The 15,848-nt window shown below is 39.7% G+C and overlaps 1 protein-coding gene across 13 annotated transcripts in view; it reads left to right on the top strand.

The window, feature by feature from the left end:
* SIPA1L2 (signal induced proliferation associated 1 like 2) overlaps nucleotides 1-15,848 on the top strand; it is a 238,194-nt gene that overhangs the window by 133,331 nt on the left and 89,015 nt on the right. For 10 of the 13 annotated variants that reach the window (XM_073338090.1, XM_073338089.1, XM_073338083.1 and 7 more), the window contains 3 exons: nucleotides 1,181-1,355; nucleotides 10,841-10,944; nucleotides 14,108-14,185. In XM_073338090.1, the coding sequence (XP_073194191.1) occupies nucleotides 1,181-1,355; nucleotides 10,841-10,944; nucleotides 14,108-14,185 (357 nt within the window). The remainder of the gene's footprint in view (nucleotides 1-1,180; nucleotides 1,356-10,840; nucleotides 10,945-14,107; nucleotides 14,186-15,848) is intronic. The other 3 variants (XM_078852225.1, XM_078852224.1, XM_078852223.1) reach the window with 1 other exon arrangement.

Genomic DNA, 15,848 nt, shown 5'->3' with positions numbered 1-15,848 from the left:
TCCCTCCCATAGCCTGTACCCCGCACTCCCTCTTGCACCCGAAGCCCCAGGCTCAGCCTGGAGCCCTCTTCCACACTTTGAACCCCTCGGCCCCAGCTCAGAGCCCGCACCCTCACCCCCTGCTCCAGCCCAGTGAAAGTGAGTGAGTGAGGGTGGGGGAGATTGAGCGATGGAGAGAGGGGGATGAAGTGAGCGGGGCGGGGCCTCGGTGAAGGGGTGGGGCAGTAGGGCAGGGCAAGGGTGTTTGCGTGATTAGAGAGTTGGCAACCCTATCCACAGGTCACTGCGCAGCAGGGACACAGGGCTGTGTCAAGCCCCCAACCCCACTTTTCCCCAGAGACATCCTGTTCTGCCACCTGCTCCACCCCTGCCATACCACCTTCCCCGCTCTGGGCAGGGAGGCTACAATTCTGGGTCCTTCTATGCAGCCCTCCACCCTTATGCAGTTATGGCTGCTCTAATACATGTAGCCATTACTGCTTGCTCGTTTAAAGAACTACCCCACCTTCAAAATGGCGCATGGCTCACTCCCTTCTGGGAGTTGTAGTTTACCTCCTCCCTCCGAGCAAGGTGGAGACTAAAATTCGTAGAATGCCCAACTCCCAGAATGCTGCTGCCTGATTCAGAGAGCCGAATTGGAGCCTGCAGGCTGGGTGACAGCCACTCTGTTTGGGTGAGTGTGGGCTGCAGAGCCCTGAGCGGATACCAAATTTGTATCCACATCCACGCTGCAATCCTCAAAAATAGTCTACGGATACAAAGCAGATATCTGTGCATTTGCAAGGCTCTAAAAATAGATTCCTCGCTGTGTTCCCAGACTGTGAAAGAAGACAGTTGTGCAGCCAGTACCAATTAAAGATATAAAATTGTAGAGCATGCAATACTGGACACTTCTATATATAATAGATAGTGAAGTCAAAAGTCAAGGATTTATCAACGTGTTCTATCTGTGCTTGAATGCTGACTGTCGACTTTGCTGAATATAGTTTTCTTTGTTATCTTTGGCATCAGAAATTTTCCTCACTTTCTCAAATAATTTATTTGATCGTATTTATTAAATAATCCTTTCCTGCTGTTGCAGAAATAAAATAGTAGTTTTAATAGTTAATTTTTTTGTTTTTGTTTTAGTTTTACTGCTTACCATGTTTTGCCATTTGTAATTTTACTTTTCTTATTTCAGCTGAGTTTTCAGCACAAGATTGGGGTCCTTTATTGCAAAGCGGGTCAAAGCACAGAGGAAGAGATGTATAACAATGAGACAGCAGGGCCTGCTTTTGAAGAGTTCCTGGATCTTCTGGGCCAGAGAGTACGGCTAAAAGGGTTTAGTAAATACAGAGCTCAGCTAGACAATAAAAGTAAGTTGTAATTCTAACATGTGGGAGAAGTCTATAATTCTCCAAAGGTAAGCACCTTTTAAAATTCTGGCTCTTGTTCTATACACCTGGTCTTGGGAGTTAACTAGCAAGAATATATTATAATTTAAATTCCCATAGATGCTATATACAGCATACCTTAAATTTGAAAGGTTAACACTCCTTACTGTGACACAATTAGAGAAACCTTTGGTGCTTCAATCTTCTCTTGCTTTGTCATAGTATCTTTGTGACTAAATTTATACCTATGTTATGTTATGTTTGCAACTATGAAAAAAGAACTATGTTAATATCATTGACTCACATTTTACCATCTTGGTTCTTAGTCTGAAAAGGAAAAGTGAAAGTTTATATATTGTTGAAGATGAAGTGATGGAAAAGGGACAGTTTTCCTCATTTGATGTAGGATTTTGTGAATTAATGTTCATACTTGAAGAAAAACCCAGTATTATCAACAAGGCAAACATTTTGCTGTTCTTCATGTAACATCCAAACACATACCTGATTTCTATGGTGTTTCTGTGGTTTGAGATTTGTTTCTAGCTCTTAAGTTTCATTCTTTATAGATCGCTATAGGTCAACAGTGCAAAAGGATTAGAAATTTATTGCATATATTTAGTTTCTGATGAGTTTCTTTTGTTGCTGTTGATATATCTGAAATATGGATATCAACCTAGTCTGTGTACAATGGACATGACAGTTCACTCTGCTGAAGCTCACATTGTTGGCGCATTGCTGTTAACACGTTCTGGCTGGCTCCGTGCAATCAATTTATAACTATGAACACCTCAATTTGAGTTAGTCAAGATGGGTATGGTCAACAGAACTCATCTCTTTTTGTTTGAACTGGTTTTGATATCATTTTAACATGAGATTCACGTGATTTGGTGAAATGCAGAGTAGATCTCTCTACTGCTTACGTTTATTTAATGCTTCATACTGCTTGGGTTTACTTATTTCTGCTATAATCTACCAAGTGTTAACTTTCAGCCAACCTGACTGTTGAAGTTGGCATGGCCTGCAAACAGATATTGGAATTTACCAATATACTATAGATGACATAACTGGAGCATTTTTCATTAGCATAGTGTATCTTTTTTGAAATAATACTATTGTTACTGCTAGATTTGCAAGGACGCCACATTCCTTTGGGATTTGCCAGGATAATGTTAATACAAATCTGTTCTTGATAATGGCATGTTTAGTACATTCTGTTTCAGTGAAAAATATCCATTTCTCTCGTTTGACGTTAACATACAACATATACATACAACATAACATATAACATAATATATATACCTGTTAACAATACTTAGATCTGGCTTAAATTTTCTGGGATCAGTACACACATTAGGGAAAAAATGACCAAACGATCTTTTGGATGTTCCACAAGGAGAGTGTGACTGAAAATCATCAGGCACAGTCTACATATCAAAATATATGCTGATACGATGTCATCAAATTTAGTGCCTGCAATTTTCTCAGCGCACACTTACCATGATTTGCTGTGAAAGCAAACAGCTGATACATTTTGCCCCGCGGAGTTTAGTAACATAATTCAGGTATGCTACTAACTGCTGTATGTTGTTGAAGACGATAGTGCAGAAAATATGCTATCATATGTTATGTTGCTGTCTGAAAGGGAGTGAAATCAAGATGACTGACAAAAGTTGTCTCTGGTTTTATGGTGAATATATAATTCTGGCTTCAGTAGACCGTTGTCTATTTGTGTAATCATATAATTCTTTTTTGCTGAAAACCATAGTGAATGTCACAGGAGTGCCAAGCTTACAGTTAGAATAAACTAATCTTTCCATATTCTACAGACTGAGAGTTTAAAATGCTCTATGATGGTCTGCCTTTTTGTCTATTAGGGTTGCTCTTCCTGCAAGCACCAGACAAAGCAGGCAGCTGCCAAACAACGTTATAAGGGAGCATTGCTCCACTTTAAAAGAGTATGTTCCCTAATTGATCAGCAACGTAACAACGAAACAATGTTAACCGGGACAACTTTAAGTGAGGAGTTTCAGAGTAGCAGCCGTGTTAGTCTGTATTCGCAAAAAGAAAAGGAGTATTTGTGGCACCTTAGAGACTAACAAATTTATTTGAGCATAAGCTTTCGTGAGCTGTATTTCGTGCTCAAATAAATTTGTTAGTCTCTAAGGTGCCACAAGTACTCCTTTTCTTTTTAAGTGAGGAGTTACTGTACTTCCTGTACCAGGCATAATGGTACCATAATATTTGCTGTTGATGTTTTACATTTTCATTTTTATAGTGCTGTAACTAATTAAACTGATTCCTTTCTTCCATTCCTGAGAAGTTTATGAATTAATGTGACCTTTTCACTAGAGGATTATTTATCCTTCAATCTATCTGTTTCACAGTTTTCACTGTCTACCGGTTTTTATCATACACATTATTCTGATGAGTGTAACTGGATGTATCTGGACCATTCCATGCAGATCTGCAGCATATATTAAATGCAAAAATATACATCAATGCAACATAAAGATCGTACAATTTGAAATATCAAAACCAGAAAATGGAAAAAATTAAGGCAACATTTCTAATTCTGCCACATTGCATACCCTGTATGTTTCATGATGTGTTTTATAACATAAATAGTAATATCATAGGCTACATGCTTACACAGAAAAACAATACTGAAAATACTATGTGCAACAGAGTCACATTAACATTGTTCTTGGAACTTTCTTTTTCACATCTTGAATTTTTCATTACTTTTAATTATGTAACCTTAAAGTGTCAGTAACAAAGCTTTTTACATTTTATTTCCTTATATTCCTTAAAAGGAAGTGAAGGTGGAAGAAATTGCTCTAGTGTTGAAGTTCATATCTCACTGAAGGGAACTGGGGGTCTTGCTTTTGTTGCTGCCATTGTTTGGATGAAGACGCTTTTCTGTTTTTTCTCCTCTCTCTGTGATGGGAGCCTTGCATGTCGAGCTCGGGTGCCTCTATTGGCCTAGTGCGGGGTTGGTACACCCCATCACCCTGTGGTTTCCCTGTTAAGTGGCTGATTTCTGCCAAGTTGGTCTCGGCCCCTGACGGGGTCACGTAAATAACTAGTCTGTGGTCTCAGGGCAGACGCAACAAACTGCCTGAAGCCCTGCAGCCTCCTGGCTGGGGCAGGCAATAGTACTTAGCAGCAGTCAGACTGCAGCCCCTGGGCAGAGCAAACAAACAGTCTAGAACCCTGCCACTTCCTGGCTGGGGCAAGCAGTAGTACTTGGGGAATAGCAGCAAGCAGGCTGCAGCCACTGGGTAGGGCAAACAGTCTAGAGTTCTGCAGTCTCCTGGCTGGGGCAGCAGTGGCACTTGGTGAATTAGCCCCTGGGCTGGGCAAAACGTCAATCGGTCTATGGCCCCTGGGTGAGGCAGAACAAACAAGCAGTCTATAGACCTTACTTCCCTCTGGGCTGAGACACAGAGCAGGTAGCAGCCTCCTCAGCAGGCAGTGGCTTGGCTTCCCTGGCAGTCTTTGCCATCAGTGAGTCACCTGGAGCGTAGTCCAGGTGTTCTGGCTCTACTGCCAGGAGCTGGCAGTGTACGTCTTTCCTCCTCTGTCGCCTGCCCGACTGAGCTGGGCTGCCTCCTTTTATTTGGTTTCTCCATCTGGACTGAAGTTTTGCCCTACCACAGAACCTGATACCATACTAATGTGAAGAAGTAGAAGAATTCTTTTGCTGACTCTGCGTCAAAGAATTATTTCACAAGAAAGACCACCACCACCCACAACTACCATATTTCTACTGACAGTCATAAGCAAAAAGAATCATCCGACTGGTCACCCACCAGTGAACAAAACCGCATATTTGATCATTACATCAGGGGTGAAAATCGGCCGGTATGGGCTAGTACAGCATACGGGTAAGAAGCCGGTACCGTCCAGCATGCAGCAGATGTTAAAGTGCTGCCGTCACTTTAACATCACTACCCCTTTTGCCTCCCACCCCCAGCCCACTCTCCAGCAGAAGACCTGCCGGTAGGGGCCCTACCGACAGGGCCACGAATGTGGGGGTGCAAAAGGGGCAGCTGCCCCAGGGCTGGCAATTTAAAAGATCCTGGGGCTCCCAGCCACTGCCACCCCTACCAGCAGCAGCCAGAGCCCCAGGCCCTTTTAAATTGCCTCCGGAGCCCTTGGCGGTGCGGGCCAGGCAGTGCAGATGGGCTGGTGGGGGATGCTGACCTCCATCTCCGCCCCTTCCATCCAAAGCCCCACCCCTTTCTGGGGCCCGGAGCCAGCCCCCGTACTGGTAAGAGATTAATATTACTTTCACCCCTGCATTACATTTATTGCCTCAGGAAAAAAAATTGACAGTGAAATCCTTAACAAATAATGCATCCACCACAATCTCTCCACTGCTGAAAGGACAGTTGTACGATCCCTGAAATTCAACCACCAAATAGCTGTCAAACAAATTGGGTGCCATCGTAGTCCTTGACTCTGATGGCTACATCAATGAAGCCAACCGACATATCTCTGACACGACCTATTATAAAGAACTGAATAAAGACTTTACACCACAATTCACAGAGAAATTTAAGGATAACCTTAAATTCTTCCCTAAACAACTCCAAGAGCAACTCTACTTCCTCATCCCCCACATACCCACTGCAAGGACCTTCTATATGCTTCCCAAGATACACAGACAAGGGAACCCAGGCAGACCCATCATATTTGGCCAGGGACTCTTACTGAAGGAGTATCAGAACTCCAAAAAACCATCCTCAAACCAATCACTGAACAAGGGGGAAATTTCCTCCAAGATGCAACCGACTTCCTCCAGAAACTATGCAACATCAACAAACTCCCTCAGAACACCATCTTTGCTACTGTGGATATCACCTCTCAATGCACAACATCCCTCACTGTGATGGAATCACTGCCTACCTCAATTATCTACAAGACAATGGATGCTCAGATATGCATCCCAAATGCATCGCCAAACTCATCCATTTCATCTGTATTCATAATAGCGTTATATTCAACAACAAATACTGCCCAAACCTTGGGAACAGTTGTGATTACTAGGATGGCTCCCCAATATGAGATCACCCCAAATAGATATAGTTACCCAGAGTCAGAGGTGGTGTCAAGTGGCAGCAGCAGTTCTCCGGTGCCCAGCCTTCCTCCTAGCTGCTGGGAAGATTGCTGTCTGTGTCTGATGTCTGTGTCTGCTTGCTCATAAAAAAAAAAAAAAAATCTAAACTTCTCCAAAGTGTGCTCTCACTAAACTCTTTATAGGTTTCTTCAAACAAAGCATGTAACGCATAATGGCCCCTAATAGGCTAACAGTTTCCCTAGAAACAGCAAATAATAATTCATTATTCTACTTTCCAGCAAAGTAACTTCAGCAAGAAATTTAAAGACACAGGTGCCCAGACCAAGGTCACCTATCCACACTCCCTTTCATTTTCATGAATCTGTTATTTCACTGTATCTATCCTTGTTAGTAACGCTGCAGCTATTGTTTTTGTTCTGTCTGCCAAGCCAAGGCCAGATTCTTTCTTGCTACATGGTGTCCTCACTTCCAGCTTATGGTGGCTAACTGCACAAGATGGCTGTGGGATATGTCAAGTCCAATTCTCTTGTAACGGTGCCAGTGTGTCTTTGTCTCTGAAGAACGGGTTTGGACCAGCCTTTCTATTTCTGGAAAATGATACAGCAATGTTATACATAGAAACTTATAACTTTACATACGATGTTGATACACACATTTTACCAGGACAATTATGAGCACATTGTGAGTTTTCAAATGTCACCTCACCAAAGCATGCTTTTGTACAAAATTTATCATAGTCTTATAAAAGAGGTGAATATAATGATGTAGACTGTCACACCCATAGATCACCACACTTAGCTCCACAGATCCAGCAACCACCCCAGATGCATGAAGAAATCTGTGACCCACCAGCCAGGCATTCAGATACTACGGAATATATTCCAAAGAGAGAGTCTGGGATACGTACCTTAAAACGGTTTAAACAGTTTTCACTGAACAAATACACTCCACCAGCAAAATAGATTGCATTATGGAACAGGCCATCCTAATTCCCTGAGAGAACCTGCTTCAATACAGAAAAACAAACAAACAAAAAATACTGACAGCAACCTCCTATTTGACACCTCCCATTCCACCCTGGAACCCACATGGGGTGGTATCAAACAATTACAACCTATACTTGATGGGGGACCACATCCTGAAAGGAATCTTTTCCCCAAGCCCCTCTTTTGGCCTTCAAACAACTCTCCAAGCTCATCATCAGAAGCAAGCTTCCTGCCAACCAGGACACACCAACTCAAAGTGGCACCAGACCCTGCAGAACAGATGGGAGGCCGGGAGCCAAAGTTTGCCAACCCACTTATTGATGTCAATACTGCAGCCTTTTAAAGTTGCAAAGGCTTTGGTTAGTGGACTAGATTGGCTTGGAAGGAATACTAAAAGAGCAATGCTGCAGATCTGCATGACATTTGACTCATGCATTTCACAAAATGCTATGCCTTACAAGCCAATCAGAAAAATACAATGAACGATAGTACTATAGCACTGGTGTCAGTCCACTACTGTGTAATTTGATCTCTTCATGTATTTCTACCAATGGACCTCATAAGTCTCGAGCCAATATGAAAATATAATGTGCAGAATCAATGGAATCTCTAATAAAATTGAAATAGCCTGTTATCCCCACAGACATGCCAATCTACAGGGCTGCTTTAAAATAAAGAACAATAATAATTTGACAGTGATAAAGCAGGTGACATTCCTATATAAAGTCCTACAAAATCTATGACTACAATAATAATCTATTTTCATACTAGTATTTAAAATGAACGGTGAAATCAAAAGAAAAAGGTCTGCTTATCACGCAGTGTTTAAACTTAAAGTTGTTGAATATGCAGAAGCAAACAATAATTACGCCACTGTTCGTGAATTCTGTATCAATCTGTAGCAAGTAAGAGAATGGTGAAAAAATAAAACAACACTAAAAGATATGCCAAGAAACAAAAAATGTCCAGTGTGGTACGATTCATTTCCTGAGCTGGAGAAATATCTCAATAATTGGGTTGTTGAATGTTGACAAAATGGGTACATTGTCACTAGAACTGGAATTTGTCTGAATGCTATGCAAATGTCAAAAGATAACAAATACAAGTCAGTAAAGCCATCAATGTTTGTCGCATCAGCGGGTTGGTGTACTCGCTTCATGAACAGTCATAGTCTCTGTCTTCATCAACGAACAAAGATAGCGCAAAAGCTGCTGAGAGATCTGGAAGAAAAGAATCGAACCTTTCCAAGGGTTTATTATAAAATATCAAAAGGAATATGCATTTGAACTGTCACAAATAGGAAATATGAATGAGACACCGATGACATTCGATCTCCCAAGCAACAGAACGGAAAACAGTTTTAATTAAAACCACTGGCCATGGAAAAAATCCATTTTACGGTGGTTTTAGCGTGTTTGGCAAATGGATCAAAGCTCCCTCCTGTTTTTAAAAGAAAAACCTTGCCTAAAAATATGAAATTTCCTGCTGGTATCATCGTACGTGCACACAAAAAGGATGGATGGATGGATGAAAGTGGGACTATTGAATGGCTGGAAAAAATGTGGAATAAGAGACCAGGAGCGCTTTTCAAGAAACCTGCTATGCTCATTTGGGACATGTTCAGGGCACACAAGACAGATGAAGTGAAAAATGTGGCCAAAAATATGAAAACTACTTTGGTTGTAATACCTGGAGGCTTAACTTCAGTTCTACAACCACTTGATGTCTGCCTGAACAAACCCTTTAAAGAGAGGCTACACAAATTGTGGTCTGAATGGATGTGCTCAGGCATGGAGAAGTTGACAAAAGGTGGGAATCTTATGAAGCCCTATATCAGTTTGGCCGCCCAGTGGATAAAGGGTGCGTGGGTGTCCATTCCCTCGGAAATGATAGAAAAATCATTTCGGAAATGCTGTATCAGCAATGCACTTGATGGGTCAGAAGATGATGCCATATTTGATGATGACACAACAGAGGCTGATGATGAGAGGGAATCTGAGTCTGAAGATGACGCTGCTGACATTTACGATGACAATGCAGGTGCAGCTGTGACTGAAGCAGAGTTTAATTAACTGTTTGGTGAATCAGAGACTGATTCAGACTTTGAAGGATTTTAAGACTTTTTAAAGTCTCATATTGTTCTAAGTTACTTGTTTTAGATATCCATTTACTGATTTTAAATATTGACTGTAATTTTGAAAGTGAATACATATTCAGTTATTATAACAGGTTTTTTGTTATTACATTGAAATAATTCTAGCAAAACTTTTGAGTGTTTCTTGTGACGCCAGCTTTTAAAATATAGCAGGGGTTGGCAAACTTTGGCTCCCAGCCCGTAAGGGTAAGCTGCTGGCAGGTTGGGATGTTTTGTTTACTTGGGGCATCTGCAAGCACAGAGCCCCTCAGCTCCCAGTGGCTGTGGTTTGCCATTCCCAGCCAATGGGAGCTGCAGGAAGTGGCGCCACTTGGCTGGGAAAGGCAAACCGCGGCCACTGGGAGCTGAGTGGCTCCATGCCTGTGAATGCTCCAGGTAAACAAAAGGTCCCGACCCGCCAGCGGCTTACCCTGGTGGGCTGGGAGCCAAAGTTTGCCAACCGCTGAAATATAGGGTTGGCTTATGAAAGAGTCATACAGTTTTTACTATTTTTACTTATCCATCTTGGGGGAGGGGGGGTCGGCTTACAAATGAATGGGCAAATGAACGAGTATATACGGTACTTATAATTGTGAGTTTTCATAATGTATCATGAAATAGAATGTAGTTTTGTTTTGTTTTTAAAGTCTCAATTGCAGCATTTGTCAAGTATGATAGATAGAAAAATGCTGTCAATATTTTCTGTAGATTAATATATGGCATAGCCAAGTGCCAGTTAAGGAGTTTGTTCTATAAATTTAAAATTGTGAAGTATTTGTAAGTACAATCTATGATTGTTGTTATTATTTAGGGGAAAGTACTGCATGGTCCATGGTTTGTGTGTTGAAAAATGAAATGTTTGACCACGTTTTCAAAAAAATAGGAATACATTTTGAAACTGTTGCTGGAAGTTAGCTAATTTCATATTTAGGTAACTAAATATGTGGCTTGATTTTTCAAAAGACAGGGAGAACCTGCAGTGGCCACTGTCTTCAAAATTAGATCACTCAAACCCCAATCTTGCAAGGAGCTCAATGTGGACAGCTTCTGGCAAGACCTCCGAGCCCTATTTATGCCTTAATATGGATTTAGGGGCAGATCTTCAGGTGGTGAAAACTGTCATAGCACCATTGAAATCCATTTAACCTACAATTAGGAATCTAAATAGGAAATTTTAGCCATAATATGTAACGAGTGGTGTCTTAAAAGCAGTGTGAAAGTTCTGTTTTACTGACCCTCTTTTTATAATGAAATTTATTTTCAGCTGATTCAACAGGATCTCATTCCCTCTATACCACCTATAAAGATTATGAATTAATGTTTCATGTATCAACTATGCTGCCATACATGCCCAGTAATAGGCAACAGGTATGTTTTCTTAACTCACATTTTTATAGTAATATGTGTAGTTAAATTTAGGGGTGAAAAAAGTTTTTGTTTTTGCTTGAAATTATATTTCTGCTGTACAAAAATATTAATAGTTTATGCAAATTGTGAACATCATTTGGAATCGTGTTTACACAAATCTTATTAAAGCATTAAATACTCTGAGATGTTATTTTAATTTATCTGCATGATTCAGGAACTTATCCTGACTCTTCTATTGCATGCCAGTATTAAATAGTATTGACAACTGTGGAGATTGAAACATTTTTCTAAAACTTAAAACTGGACTAAAATCCATCATGTGGTTAAAATATGTAATAATGTAATAAGGTTTTTAAATGATCCTAAGTAATCTTTATTTTTCATTTCAGTCTTCAAACCTTCTCTTACTGTACTATTTTAACAATAAATGCCTCACCAAAACCTATAAGGCATCTGCTTGTAGAGACAGAAAGCTGTTCAACAAATTTATTTTATGTCTTGAAAATGCTCATTGTTCATAGTACAGCTCAGAAACTCTTAGAGCATTAAGGATGGCTAAAAAAACAACACAGCATCCAAAGTGTGTGGAATCTTGAATAAGGTTATGTCTGTCTTTGCCTGTACTAGATACTGAAATCATTAAGAATAAATATTTTTTATGAATAAGTTGAAAAGCACATTTGGTATAGTATATCAAAACAATAACACTTAAGAATAATAAAGAGTAGAGCTATTCACAGATCAGATTACTGTTGAAGATATAACTTCTCTTACATATTCTACATACGTCTATCTTTATAGAAGTAAAACAAAAAGTATTTAATTGCAATATCCTCTCAGTTGCCATGCAAGATATAATCATTTTTCCAGTGATGATTTGGGTCTCCCCTGCTACAAAGATTTTGTCCTTTTCTCTTTTGGAGGAATGGAGAAAAATTACTGGAAAACTTCGTGGTTCCTGATTATTTCTTAGATCACAGACTGTTATTTTAGCTACATATATTAATAGAATCTTCATCTTTCACATTTTGCCCTGCCATCAGCTTTTGTGGGAGGGACGGGGGATGTGTCAAGGCATCAACCAATAGACGAAACTTACAAAGTACAAATTCTTGTCGCAGAATTAACTGTGAAAACTGAAATGGGACACATTTTGTTTATTAAATTTCAGTAGTCAGTCCTCTCTGCTGATGTTAAACTTGGCAAAGATAATGAATTGTTAGAACAATTTTCCAAAGTTATAGTCTCTCATATCTGTTTCTTCCACTCCTTGCCCGCCTCTGCTTTAGGTCTGATCTGGAAACTTGAAAATAGGTGGAAAGTCTTCATAATATGGAAAAATATTTCCTACCATTATAGTAGCACCAATTTCTAGACCAATCTTAGATCATAGAATCAGCCAATCTCAAAATCTACACTGCTTTCAGATGGCGAAATAGTTGAGAGATCTCATAATTCAGTGCTAACAGATAATCTGTTGTTTTGACTTACTATCTCCAGTGTTTGGCAACACCCACAGTCCTCTTGACAATTTTGGCCCATCTCTTATTGTGATGTAGTCGTTTAGTGAATACATTGCATAAGAGTCACTTTGCCCAGAGGCCAGTCTTACTTGGTTCACTGTCAGATTAAACTCTTTTATATTAAATTTTACCATATTTGCAAATATACATGGCTTTATGCTTAATTTAAAAATCACATTAAATTTTCTTGAGATACTGTATATATTTAAAACAAACTGGAGATCAAAGTGATGAATTTGTATGAAAGATAGTGTTTCAAAGATATATTGCCAAGGTTCAGGTTATCAGCTAATTTTGTATATTTGTCTGCAAAGACCTCTTTCTCCTTAGTTAAACACAGATGCAAAATATGTTGGAATAGTAGAATATTTCTGAATATTGATCTTTATGTGAATGGCTTAAAGACTTATATGAATAGGAATGGTTGCAGTGCAATAAGATATAATATGCTGAATGAGCTTGATTTTTAAAATGAATATTTTCATTGCTGATCACAGGTGCTGACAGTAAATATGGCCTTACTTGAAGTTTATTTTATTATTATTATTTTGGTCATTGTCTGTCTTGAGCTGCCCTCAATTGTGAGCATAGGGAACCCTTTTACCTTGATCCAGTAATTTTCATGGTTGTTTGCTGTTTGTCAGCTCCACTGCTGCGTTGTTCAGCCACCCCTGCTGCTATCCTATCATTTCTACTTTTGCCTTCTCTTCATCCTTTTCCCTGACATTCCCTTCTGTCTCTTCCTTTTCTAGATAGATGGCTGTTGTGGATCTACTTCCAAAATATTCCAGTGTTAATTCTATTATTTTCCCCAGCAACGAACACTCCCTTGCACAGTGTTTTAGCAAGCACCCATCAGTCTTTGTACTTCTGATAGTCTCAGTATTTAGCAGCAATATTGTATTGTGATCCATGGCTTTCTTGAGGTCAAAATAATATGGCAGTTTCACAAGTTCCAACAGTATGCATACCTGAAGACCCATCACATTATTTTTTTTTAGATGCTGGAACCCAGCAATGTTTGCACAGCTTGGACACCTTCCTTAGGTGTGATAGCACACTAAAATACCAAGCATTTAGCCAGCCTTAATGTGTAAAAGGGATCATTAATAAATGTTTAATTTATCACTATTGCTGTTTAGTTACCAAAATATGTATTGAAATGTGCAATGTATCTACAGTGGTGTCTCTCACAAGTTAGGAAGAAATCTGATTAGAAAAATAAGCCTGGAAGGCTCAAGACTACAGGTGCAGTTGCTCATGCCCCCAGGACAGAGGCTTATAAGCCCTGTGATCTATAAACACTGCTTTCTCAGCAGGACTTGGCTCGCTGTATCCATGTACCCAAGTAGGGGGGAGTCTAGAGAGCACGGCAACTTTCCTTTATAGATACTGAAGGCAACCGAGGACCCCAAATCAATAACTTATTGTGCCATCATAAGGAGTGTATCCTGGCACTGAAATGACTCTACCCTCTCAATATCATATCCCACTTTCTATAGTCACTTGCCAAGGTGTCAAGTCATTCTTCAACATTTAGAAACAAGACCTCTTATGAGCAAGCTCTGAGCTTTTGTTACTTTCCAAATACCGGTGAGCCAAAAATAGGCCACACCAGAATTGTCTGTTGCTTCTTCCAGGACTTAACTACGCCCTGCTTGGTCACTGATCAGGACATCCCTCTAGTTTTAGAGCCAGCAGGAGATCCAAAGAGCAAGGTAATTTTCACTTTGGCTGCAACATAGGCTGGGGACCCTCAATTCAGCTGCTCCTTCCCTAGGACAGAGAGGACGACCAGCCATGGTGTGGCCCCAGTTCCTTTTCCTATTATTAGCCTCTCCTTCAAATCATAGTTCAAGGCTTTCTCCTTTAAACTTTCCCCTTATAAAGTACCTTTCCAGTTCATTCCCTTGCAAGTTTCTCCTCACATTTTGAGTCTGCTTCTGTACATAGTCAGACCTGATTAATCCAAATCAATTCATAACATTCATTTTTATCTGGATTAATGGAAGCTAGAAGTCAGATTAACAAGTCATTTTATTGCTACATAAAATTAGTTACTGCTAAACTTTTTGAGAGAACCAGACACATGGATGTACCTAACTCAGTTTAACCAGGTCTGATTGAAATGTTGTTTGGCATTTGTTTTTATTGTATTGAACAGTAACACATACTGAAATTCAAGCTTTTTTGAAGCCCCTTTACTTATTTTAGAAATGTACTAAAATAAGTTGGAAGGTTTCTTTATTTGTGATATCTCTTCACTTTTCATGATTGAATTGAATGAAGAATATTTTTCACTCTATCACAAAAACATCTTGGTTCTCAGTTGCAACAGGTGGTTGAAATTCCCCAGAAATGGGTAGGTTATGTATGGCTCTACATAGCCAGTAGGTGTGCTACATTTTAACATGATAGCCCATATTTTCCCTCCAGATTTATGTATACATCAGAAAATTAGAGTTAAGTATTATGGTTAAGATAACATATTCAATACAGTAACTAATATCTTTGTGTAACTACTTTTTAATCTAACAGCTTCTGCTTTTCTAACATATTCTCCTTACTGGACTCCCTTTTATGTGTCTCAAGTCTTCTATAAAACTTCTTCACTGGTTTCCTGTTGACTGCCCATCATATTGTATTAAGTTCATTTTCACATTTTACCATAACAATTTAGCCTGATACTAGAGTGATCTCAGAGAGTGTCTGGTGTCTTCTTTCTGTAAGTAACCCTGCGTGGCCTGTGTACCCTACTGATAATCCGCAGTGTGCTCCAGCATTTGGCATGAGAATCTTCATAATATGTTAGAAAGGCAGATTGAATAAACTGAGCAGACCTGGAAATGGGAGAGGAAGAGGAAACTGAGGCTCAAAAATGGCTAGGAGGTGAAAGTTGGAAAGAGAATAGGTTAAAAGGGACAAACTGGAAAAGGGCATGGGACAAACATTTTAACTTAGCCTGGTTTCCTTCAATTCCTCTCTCATTTTCAGCCCACTATCCTTACTTATGCTTTCTAGGGAAGTGTTATCCCCTTCTTTTTCTCCATTCAATAATTACTCCTTTTCCTGTTTGCTGATCCTACTAAAGCTCTTCGCTCCATGTTTCAGTTCACGCCCAATTTCCTTCTCTCCCCTTTCAAGTTCTTTGCATTCTGATTCCCTGTATGCAGATACATCACTGTGTTTTGCCTTCACTCACCTTGTGTTGAACTTCACTGATCACTTGTGCATGGTAGCCATTTATAATGGTAGAGTTATATTGGTTTTATTTAAAAATTTCAAGGAAGTCACTCAGATCTCAACAAACTTGGTAAGGTTTTAAGAATGCTGACCACCTTTTAAATTCATGTTAATATTTTTAAGCTTTCTAAAGGCTTA

The sequence above is a fragment of the Lepidochelys kempii genome, chromosome 3, assembly GCF_965140285.1.
Source record: "Lepidochelys kempii isolate rLepKem1 chromosome 3, rLepKem1.hap1, whole genome shotgun sequence".
Taxonomy (NCBI): Eukaryota; Metazoa; Chordata; order Testudines; family Cheloniidae; genus Lepidochelys; species Lepidochelys kempii.
This window is presented reverse-complemented; position numbering and strand designations above follow the sequence as displayed.